Source organism: Rhopalosiphum maidis, chromosome 3 (assembly GCF_003676215.2).
Source record: "Rhopalosiphum maidis isolate BTI-1 chromosome 3, ASM367621v3, whole genome shotgun sequence".
Classification (NCBI taxonomy): Eukaryota; Metazoa; Arthropoda; class Insecta; order Hemiptera; family Aphididae; genus Rhopalosiphum; species Rhopalosiphum maidis.
The window spans coordinates 70,942,741-70,954,818 of NC_040879.1; the positions used below are offsets into that span (position 1 = coordinate 70,942,741).

At 29.7% G+C, this 12,078-nt stretch overlaps 1 protein-coding gene across 3 annotated transcripts; it reads right to left on the reverse strand.

Annotated features, from left to right (window-relative positions):
- Window positions 1–112: 112 nt before the first annotated feature.
- Window positions 113–8,431, reverse strand: LOC113559351 (AP-2 complex subunit alpha-like). 3 transcript variants are annotated; one of them, XM_026965056.2, is made up of 20 exons: window positions 8,094–8,431; window positions 7,456–7,577; window positions 6,621–6,832; window positions 6,087–6,175; window positions 5,908–6,012; window positions 5,581–5,827; window positions 5,408–5,516; window positions 5,184–5,334; window positions 4,938–5,106; window positions 4,703–4,840; window positions 4,442–4,624; window positions 4,240–4,371; window positions 3,974–4,171; window positions 3,737–3,907; window positions 3,501–3,670; window positions 3,308–3,437; window positions 3,099–3,237; window positions 2,864–3,008; window positions 2,529–2,739; window positions 113–1,705 (listed from the first exon to the last, which is right to left on the reverse strand). In XM_026965056.2, the coding sequence occupies exons 2-20, from the start codon at window positions 7,517–7,519 to the stop codon at window positions 1,628–1,630; spliced, it is 2,841 nt and encodes a 946-aa protein (XP_026820857.1). In that variant the 5' UTR covers window positions 7,520–7,577; window positions 8,094–8,431; the 3' UTR covers window positions 113–1,627. The 3 variants fall into 3 exon arrangements, with proteins under 3 accessions (XP_026820857.1, XP_026820858.1, XP_026820859.1); XM_026965057.2 differs by lacking the exon at window positions 8,094–8,431 and adding an exon at window positions 7,700–7,801; XM_026965058.2 differs by lacking the exon at window positions 8,094–8,431 and adding an exon at window positions 7,669–7,773.
- Between the last annotated feature and the right edge of the window lie 3,647 nt (window positions 8,432–12,078).

Here is a 12,078-nt window from a genome sequence, read left to right on the forward strand (position 1 = left end):
TATATTGTCATACTTAGAAAATAACGATATAATGATAATAATAATAATAATAATAATAATATATAATATTATATCATTAGCAAAGCTAGTAAGTTATTATAAGTTAATAATATGTTCTTATAGAACTATCAGGAGAGTATAATGTAGTAAGTATAGTTAATTTTACAATAGTTGAAGAACTATGGTTGAATATATGTTTATAAGAAGTTGGATTACGATTTGATAAAAATATTTTCCTTTGGACATAACAAAACAGTATTATATAATATTCTTATAGTACCTAAAACTTGAATACAATTAAAGATGGATTATTACAAGGAACAGAGAAAACTAACGTGACCGGGAATATCAATTGGTTAAACAATACAAAAATATTTTTATTTACTTTTATTTTAAGAAAAATTAATTTATATAATAATAAGGAAGAAAAAATCATATAAATGAAAAATGAGATTAACAATTTCTATTTTTTTTATAGTTCATTTTTATGGTGAATATTATTTAATCAGACCCACTAGACTGTGGAACCGGAAACAATTATTTAGAACTAAACAAATTTCAAAAATAAAATTGATGATTATTACTTATATTGTGATGGTAATATACAATTAACGAATGCGGTTTCTTTAATTTTATTACTAACCAGTATCACCAATTAATGCAACTTTTTAAGCTAATTAGAATGAAAACATAGCGCATAATTATCATTTATATTTTATAGAATCGTATAAATAGTTTAAAATGGCATAATAAATAAAATACTAGCCTAGTGACTAAAACAATATTTGTAACATAATACATAGATGTGTAATTATTTTAATATAAACCTAGGGTTCTATACATTACAAGATATATAGTTTGCACAATAATTGTGTAGGATATATATATTAGTTAATGTATTTAATACTCTAATATATATATTTACAATGATCTGTAAGATTGTTTTTCCTAATTTCACAAAACAAGCATATTTAAATGTATTTTGCTTTGAGTTTTTTGTGGTAACTTCTAAAACACTATTATAATCTAGTTTAAAAAAAAAAAATTAAAAAGGGTTTTATTCAAATTAATGTCAAGAAACTTTTTTTTTTATTAAATTTCTAGATATTACATTTTGAGTAAATTACACAGTAAAAAAAAGAGAATCATCACATAATACTATTGTATAATAGTACTGTAGCAGTATTAGTCTACTCATTACAGTTTTGGGATATTGAAAAGAAAAATAATGATGATGTTTATAAAACAATATAAAAGAAACCTACATTTTAATTATTATCCTTGATAAATAAATAAAAATATTTTTTTAATTTTACCACTTAACATCTTTGGGGTCTTGGCAACACTTGTTATCTGGATACATGTACACATACAACATAAAATACATTATAAGAAAACCAATTCAATAAATTACATAAAAATAATAATAAAATAAACTATACGATCTCAGACTTAGAACGTTTTATTTTAGGTTTATTCACAGATGATTTTAGATTTGTATGTGTACATATGTCTAGTGTGTGCGTGCATAATACATGTAAAACAATAATTCAAAATCACAAACAAAAAAAAAAAATATTCAATATTCCATGGTGTTTTCACACAACTATTAACTATTACCAGAATTTTAAAACTGGTCAGCCAAAAGATCACAAATTTCAATGGACACAGGTTCTTTGCTGGACCTTACTGTTAAACGATACATCTATAGAAAAAAAATTAATCAATAGACAAAAAAAAAATTCTTATATAATATATTAATATTAAATTTTAATTTATGGAACAATAGAAGTACATTTAACCATTTTTATATTGTCTATTTTATTGAAAATTATTTTAAATTTCTATCCATTCAGTTTTCTTATATCAATATATTTTTATTGAAAAAATGAAATCAATGATTATTTAAGATATTTAAATTAATAAATACTAAGTTATAATAACAATATTCAAATATTATTCTAGATATGCGAGTTATTCCTCTCTGTGGAAATATTAACAGTCATAAATACATTGAATTAAACTATTACTGTAGTAATAATAGCCTTAACACATCAATCCCCTTCTAGAACAATTCCCTTTTCCCTATTAGTTACATAGCAATTAATCCTCATTAAATTTAACACAAGCTATAGTCACAAATTACAATTTATTAATAATAGAATAAGAAAATAATGAAATAAATTAAAAAGTACAGCATGCCAAATGGTCAAATGGTCTAGTAGTATACTTTTAAAGTGTATGTATTATAATGAATTAGATCTAAAACTTGTAAGTATCTAAAGATCACCAAGAAAGTATTTATTATTTTATTTAGGAAATTATGTTATAATGACGACACATGTCTCAAAAAAATTGTTATTTTTAGTTGATAATTATTGACTTATAACAAATCCAATAAACGTACTAATTTATAAATAAGATCTTGTCACAAATAAACTTATTTGTTCATTGATTGGCACATGTTAGTAATTACTAATTATTAAGTAGGTACTTAACATTTCTCAATAGTAACTATAAATACATACCTGAGCTTGTTTATTTGGTTCTAGACGTAGCAAACATCCAATCTGTTGTGTTTTTGTGTGAACAATACCAGCACAAACAAAATTGTCAGGATTTGGATCAATGCCATCTAGTAATTGCATACCAAATCCAGATAGTTTGGTTCTTGTTGAAACTTGATCCATTGGCTGTGATGCCTTGAAGATTTTCTGTGACTTTTGAGGATCATGATTACTAAAACAATAAAATTAAATGAAAATAAATGTTCAAAATAATTTCAATAAATAATATTAAAATAAATATTCAGTAAATGCAAATATAATCAATAAAATATGCACATATATAATATTCCAATTACCTGCCTAGATTCTTCCACCGAGCAAAGAAAGACTCACTATTCATTTCAGTTGGTTCAAAAAACTTATTCAAAGTCACTGGCAGCTTAACGGAAACATTTTGAGGTACACCATTGTACACAAATGAAACATTTATAACAGGTGTGTCTAAAACAAAAAATGTAAATTTAATATATCATAAATAATTATTTATTAATTATTAGTTTTGAAAAAACATAAAATAGTGAAAATACTGACCAGTATATTCTTCTACACACTCAATAATAACCAATTGTTGTATTTGAGCTCCAGCTTCCAGAACTGGCTCAATAGGTTTAATTTGTATAGCCAATTTAGTGACCCAAAGATGTGGACTAGATAATACTGTGGAAAAATTCTAAAACCCAAAATTATACTTAACATTATTTTTATGTTCAATATGAGGTTCAATAGTTATGAAAACTCACCTGCAGTGGAATTGTAGTTTTGTTGCCATAAAACAGACCTAAACGTCCTAAATTTCTTTTAAACTCACATTTCACACCAACTTGAATTAATTCACTTTCAAACAGTACTCCATTATTTTTACAAATGAATCTATAAAATGTTATATTTAATAATGTGAAACAACACAAGACATAAGTATTAAAGTAGATTTACTTTTTGGGGTTATAATTATTTTGACTGGCATTTAATGAGTTTGAACCTGTTGATCCTCCGCCACCATATAAATCTCCCAAGACATCGACTAAAACATTTGCGTTACTTGTATGTGTAGTAGATGCTACTGGTGTTGATAAACCTAGCAGATCAGCAGAATTGCTATTGGGCTGCAACATTTGTTAACAAATTAAAATTACAAAATATTATTTATAGGTATATCATTATTTCATTACATTGGTATGATTATTAACATGATTATTTTGATGATTTATTGGAGAAGGTTGAGGACTATGGTTTTCTAATGTTTCAGTTTCTGGCACTCGACCTGGTTTTTTCTTTTTTAGGACAGCCAATATTGATGATTCACGTTCTGGAAAAGATGGCATCTCTTCCAAAACTGTTGCCTAATGGTTTACAATTAACATACATAAGATTATATAATGCCATTGAATTTTTTTTTAAGAACATACCAAAACATCAGTCGATACAATTTTAGATAGTTGTAAATACTCAGATGCTCGTTGTTGAAGTTCAGCATCAGCACTTCGTAAATTACTGTCTTGTTTAAGTATTTCCTGGATTGTAGTTTTCACTTCAGGGAACAAGTTAATGAATTTAACATATGTTGACAGTAATAATGCTCGAGTCATTGGTGAACATAAATGATACTATTTATACAAAAATCATTATTAAATATAAGCATACTTAAAATGTATATATATATATTCATTTTTACCTTGGAATGTAATAATTGAAACTGGACGTTTGGTGCAGATCGAGTATCACCAGCAATTAAATTGCCAAACTCTCCAAGGATATAACCACCAACTTTTACCATATTCTCGTGACAAGCAGGTGCTTGTAATGCCTAAAAATACCATAAGCTCAATAAGTGAGTGATATTATCCTAACAATAACTATAAACAAAAAAAAAATACCTCAAATACAGTTTTGGCAGCATAACCTTGTACATCATCTCTATTAATTACAATTTGAATAACACGATACCAAACTTCTTCAGATACATAATCTCCTGCTATCCTAATTAAATTTAGTATTACATCCACATACCACGTGTAATCAGTTGCATATTTTTCAGCTAATATAGCCACCTTCAATACCTAAACAAGTAATCATAAAATAAAATAATATAATAATTATTATTATTAAATAAAAATTATATAGTAAATATAATATACCATTTCTTCTCTTATTGAATAATCAGCAGTTTCTAAATAATTCAACATTTCCTGAACAATTTCCTCAGAATTTGACTTGTCGCACATAGCATAAAGTAAGTCAACAGCTTGTTGTCTAACTGAAACATCTTTTTCCATCTAAGAAATACAAATTGATTTATTAATATATTATAAATATAAATACACACATAACAATAATATCAAACTAATATTATGTAGATACTAGATAACTTACTTTCATAGACAATATAACAACTTCTTGGTGTTTTTTAACAGCTTCGTGTGAAAACTCGGAGTTAGCTAGAAGACACATGGATTCCAAAGCTAAATATCTTAGGTTTGTTTCTCGGTTAGATAAAAATTGACCCAGTTGGTTACAAGCTCTCACAAGTAAATTTGGTTCACTTAAAAGAAAAATCCAATCAAGATTAATGATGATAAATATTTTATTTTAAATTGTTATCTTTAATTATCGACTTACCTGTCGTTATGAATAATCAAACTAATAGCTTCAAATAGTACAGCATTTTTAGCATTGGAATGTTGTACTTTCTTTGATTTTGGAGCATCTTGAGCTTTATTCAAAATAGCCTCCAAACACTCATTCAACCTAACTCTCACACCTGCATCTTCTATTAAGTACCAATAATACAATTTTTATAACATATTCAAATTTTGCAAACAATATTTAAATTAAATTTTTACCTGGGGTTGAATAATTTTGTAAAAGTCTAAGTAATTTAACAGACAACCATGGAGCTGGGACAAAATAATAAGTATAATCTTGAAGATCTGTATAACTAGCAGTCACAATCTGTATAAAAAATCAAAATTATGATACACTACTGCGTATGATGTATAACTTTACTATACTTTACCCTTGAAAGTCTTGAAACTGCAAAACTAACACAAGCTTTATATTCTTTTGGATTTCGTTTTACAAGTGCATCAATAAGAGAAACAGCAGCTGTGACTACTCCCAAATGTTGATCATTTAACAAATGAACAATTCTTGATGTCCACTCACTGGCACCATTTGAATCTATGGGTATGACATCAGGGTTAGTACGTAAAAGTCGTAGAAAACATAATGCTGCTGATTGTTTGACCACATCCATTGTATCTCTATTTAACCCAAATACAAATAAGTTTCGAGTTTATGATTTTTTTTTAAATATTTAACAAGTATAATAAAATATACATACCCTGATACCAACAGTTTTGGTATATCATAACCAAATGCTTCAGCCATATCTCTACTGCCAATATTAGCAATACACTGCATAGCTAAATTTACATGGATAGAATTCCTAAAGTAAACCATTACAAATGTTAGACATACATTGAATTAAATATCTTCAAACATTCTAGAATGTAAACATACCGAGATTGCAGATCATTTTTAATACTTTGATTAATAAGTTTGATCAAGTCACTATTAGTATTTACTAATACTGAAATAAACAAGTAACCCTAAAAAAAATATATATATATATATAAACAAAATTATTATAAATAAATGTATATACTTTATGTATCAACTTCTGAGCCCTAAGGAACATAAAATATAATTGCTTTATTTATTTTACTAAGATAATAAAATAGCAGAAAAAATTTGAATTCAAGATTAGTAGAACTTTTTATTAAAATAAATAAATGAAGTAATAATATTTTTTCATCAAGAAATAATGTCATATCAATAGTACAAATTATTGTCATTTAAGATAATAAAATATTATGAATCATGTTATTATTGAAAATACAATAACATTTTAGATAAACAATGCAATTATTTGACATTAAACTGTTATGTTTTTAATAAATTGGCTAACTAATATAATAAAATGTAGAAAATCATAAATTTGAAATAGAGTATATAAATTAATTGAATTAAAAGACATATGGTGGAAAAACTCACAATTTGTTTTTCAGAATATTTATTAGAAGATAATAAGTTGACAGCTTCCATATGGCCAAAATCAATATCATGGCCAAGTAGAAATATGAATAAGAGCTTGCAAACATATTTCTTTTTTTGATATCCATCTAATGTCTTGTCACCTTTAAACTTACTCCTAATATTGGCTAATTCTTTATTGATTCTCTTTATTTCAGCCTCTTTACTTTTACCTAAAAAAAAAAAAAAATAATGAATACATATTTCAATATTTACTAAAAGATAAAAATATTTAAATATAATTACAATATGTTTTAGTTTATATTTTAATCAATATACTTTAAAAAAAATATATTAAACTTTAATAATATGCATTTGTTTCATTTGAACTATATAACTGTTATATATATTACCCTTATCAGAAGATAAAATAATTATCTCTAGCTGTAATGGTCTGTGTTAAAAAATAACATTCCGATATAATAAATGTTTTTACCACAAAAATGACAGTTATAACATAATACATATATTATTATAATATAATAAAAACAAACTGTACCATCCTAAGTGGTATGAATATTTAAAATCTCTATAATTTAATATTTATACTACTTTAATGATGACTTATTGAGAAATGAATTAAGTATACTTAAAATAACTAAAATGAAATAGATTGCTATAAAATGTCTAATAATGAAGTAATAAGAAAAACTAATAAACAAAACTATACAGATATTGATTTAAAATTCAAATATAGGTATGTAATGTACAAAACAACAAATATCAAATTGTTTCTAATACCAATTAACACATTGGAAATTTAAGAGCGGCAAAATATTTATAAAAAAACAATTACAATTTCTGATGTCTGAAATGAATACAGCCAATCCCCGCATACCATCTCCTCTGACGGCGGGCATGATTACGGTCGTGGAAAAAAGTGTTTGACAGTGTACTTTACATCTAGTTTGTCAAAACCTATAACACATATTAGATAATAAATAAATAAAAATTTGTAGACTCGAAAATTAATGGGTCAACTGATCGTCAAATCGACTAGATATCATACTTCCACTTTAAGAGAGTGAGAGAAAATTTACCAATAGGTATCTAAGACTGTGCCACAATGGTAGTAGAGTGAAAAAGAATTATTGCGCTTAATAGATAGTTTCCTGTGCGGTCAGCGTGTCGGAGAAGCAGCAGCAACCCCCCGAGGGACGAGCAATGAGCAAAGCACTGAAAACAAATGCCAGGCGGGCAGGGCAAGGGGAAAGCGGCGCGGCGGTTATCAATGAACTGGCCCACGTCGTCCGACCGTCACCAGGTCACCTCCACCACACCCCCTAAACACATCCAAAACCGCCAATCGAACCGAAATGAGTTGCATGTAACATTTATACTGTTTAGTGTTTAGCGGAATCGTCCCGAAGCGGCGTTTAGCGCACATACCATGAATATGATGGACAAGGGACTGAGACTTTGGCGTAAAGGTACCTGGCGGTAGTAGTGTGACGAAGTCATTCGAGAAACAAGTCGCAAATCACACCGACAACGGTTCAGCCACCGGCTCTCTGCTGTGTTCGGACTAGACGCTCTGACCGGTCGGGGCTGATGGGGTGTCAGTGCGCAACAGTGGCTTCAGTAGACATGACGGCGGATTTTAGCACAGAAAGCGTTCGTCGTCGTCGTCTGCACCTCCTCCCGAGTTTTATTTGATCTCCGTAATCGTAGACCGTAATAATAGTGTACAGTACAGTACTGCCGTAGTCGGCGTAGTCGTAATCGTAGTCGTAACCCGTAGACGTCGTCAACGTCCTACTACTCCCTTCCTGTCTACTCCAGGACCGCGTCCGCTTCCAACACTAGACCCGCTATCACACCTTCTGCGCGCGCGCTATCTACTGGACAGATATCAATTCACTCACCTCGTCGAGCAGCTGCTGAAGCTTAAAGTTTGGCATTGAGATCAAGAAAGAAATTCCAAATCTGTCGACGAAACGACCGAATGCTAGTCTCTACACAATACGCACCTAGATATAACTTCCGTAGACACCAGACTAACGAGTATTTAAACGGTTTACTATCACTTTATGACTTATTCAATATTTTTTACCCATGTCAACTCTTTTTTCCCGCGTTTACATACGAACACCGGGCATGTTAGTTGGTCACACTGTGATATCATATTCAGTCTTACTGACAGAGCGAGCCAGACGTGTACGCGCGCGCGCAATGGTGAATAATTCCGATAATGAAGGTAAATCGATTGGCTCGGATGTCAATTGTCATTTTCAGTTTGCAACTATTGTCACTTCACTTGTCACTTGTCAGTACTTAGTATTCATTTGTAGTGTACTACCTATGTCACTACTCACTTTTGATCCTGAAGTCCTGACTCCTTAGTCCTTACTTCTAAGATTTCACTCGGTCACTCCCGCCGCCTATCAACCAACCGACCTAGTGGATTCCCACTTTCCTCGTAATTATCTAATCGTGGTGATCCACTATTTGGGAGAGGGTGAACCGTGATCGTATACATTTGGTACTTATTAATTTATGTACTATGATTGTTGTAAGATGTATTTTTATGATCAATTCGATATAAAAACAATAATATACTACGAGATCAGCAATAATTGTTATAATTGTTTTCAATGATTAAAAAATGTGCCGTGGAGAGCGTCGACACTTTTCGCTATTTATTCTTTAAATGTAATCTGTAGTATAACACTTTATTACTGTAAGCGCCTGCCGTATAGTGTGTAGGACCGTCGAAAATTTGAGTCATATGGATATAAATGACATTAAGATTGAGTGGCAATTTGAATCTCAAGTAGTTGAGTGGAGTACTCTGAGCCGATAGCCTGGCACCCGTAATATCTACGTTAGATTCAAAATTATCAGTTCTTCTGTATTCATCGAATGAGCCGATTAGGAGAATTAGGATTAGCGGAAAGCGGAATATCGAAAAATGGCGAAGACGACCGACGCCGACTAAAACCGTTCCGACGGAACGCTGTTCGGCTGTCAGTCTGACAACGCGCTCTATCCGAATGTTCCGCGAATTGTATTTCGTTATGCTTTTACATTTTGTCTTTCCATGCTTGAATTATAGCGATTTCATTTTCCCACCAAACGGCAAACCGCAGGTCACTCGACTGCTCGATGATGACGTACGCACTACGCAAACGTTCCTGCTCGATCAGCAGCTACGATGCAATGCACTTCACGCGCACGCCGTTCAATCGGAATTTTCAACAGATAATTCATATACTCATATTTACGTAATAACACAGTAACAATAAAGATTATATTTTCTCATTTATGTGGACGTGCATTCCATGTTTTATAGTCCAGCGATTTGGACCGAAATTTTGGGCACCTGTCGAGCCTAATATATCTATATTAATATAAAACAGCGATCTTGGATCGACGATTTCACGCACTAATACATCGAAAACGATAAATCTTTATATAGACGGTAAACCTATACATATACTTATATAGTTATTAATTATTATGATAGCATTCGTTGTGAACTCGTAAATAAGCTATCGACGATACTCCCCTCATCACTACGTACAGACGACGGTCCCGAGTCCTCACAAGTCATTGCCACCGCTGTAGTGGTCCCAAAGCAAATTTACAGTAATTATTATTCGATTAATGATTACGATCGTCCTACAGTACATCATGTTATAATATACACTATTATACACGAGTGACAACGCTGTCTCCCATCGTTTAAAACGCAATGACGATTTACATTACGTTCTGACATTGTTTAAACATTATTATAATAATAGTATCTCGTTCGATACTTCAATCAGTTCATCCTTGATTTTTGTCTACACTCTCGCGTTAAAATAGGAATTTTTTTAAACTTAAATAACTAACATACAGTTTTTTAAAGTGAAGTTTTGTGTTGAATAGTGAATATTTGTTTCCTCCCACAATATTATGCACTTATGTCGCGATCACCGATCAGCTGCAACTATAGATATAGGTATATCGTATATACGTGGTAATAAAATATATTCAATCACTTTCTATACTCCTAGAACAAACGACTTTATAGAAATCGCGAAAGTTAAAATAATATATACATAGATTTATAACATATTATTAATATATATTATATTATTGCACTTGGACTCTCGGATCTGTAATGACTGCTCATATCTAATTACTTTTAATAATTTTATACATAATACTATTAATACTTAAAGGGCTATTGGTACATAATTTATGACATACCTATCAATTGTTTTTTGATATCCCAGTAGGTAAATTATTGTACCACTTACATAATATAATATTACGAGACGAAATTTCACCCATCAATTCTGCAATTTTTCCAAGCGGTAACAGCGTGTAATGTGTAATGTGATGTGTATTTATAGTCAGCAATTTTTGTTCATCTGTATTAAATGAAATCAAATTCAAAACGTTATTCCTCTTGTACCGCAAATCGCAATCATAATCCTAAGAATAAGTTATTCCGTACACACTTTGTATTCGATAATATTATAGGTACTATAAGTCTATAAATCTATAAATATTACATTGTCAAGTATAGGTAAACCAAATTTGTTTTATTCGCTGAATCAAAATTTCCAGTTCACTATACTTATTCATGTACAATATATACCTATAAAGATGGCTATAGATACGCGTGCTTATGCATATATTATATTTATATATAATAGGCTATGTATTATTTATAGTGTGGTCGTTAGCAGATATCTCATCGAAATACACATATATACATGTCGTTAAAAACCGAATTATTTTGAAAGCTTTTTATTTTGTTGATAAATCGGATATAATATTTAATATACACAGTAACAATAATATACTCGATAAATCATGTACAATAGACCACAATTCCCGTAGGTATATAAACAAAAGTTTGCTCTAAGTTAACTTACATATGAATTGATTTCAATTATTTTTTAAGTAAAAATAATGCGATTTCGATTAGGTTACACATAAGTATAGTTAAAAAATTTATATAAATCTTTTATTCTTTTTAACTCGTGGTCGTACACAATAACTATTTATATACATATACAATATATAGGTGTGCTATGTGTTGGATTAAAATAATATTAATTAGCTGTTTAATCTAGGTATGTGATGCTTATAATATATGACTTAACGTATATACCTACTATAGATGTTTGGATCATTGATCATTGACTCAAAGTCAATGGTTTGGATACAATATGCAATACGATATGTTTTTAGACGCGTATAAAAGTATATCTTACTTATTACATAAACGTTATAGTAATGTATTAACCCATAACATTGTAATTTTTAATTTTTTCAGAAGTAACAGTAAATTAAAACTATGTAATACTATAAAACCTTCTTGAATTTCCCCTTATGTGTGTGTGTGTTTGTCATAATTAGCCGCGCCGTCTGTCTAAGACATTTCCTGGGATACACTGCATGGAAGTAATTTACCTTAATA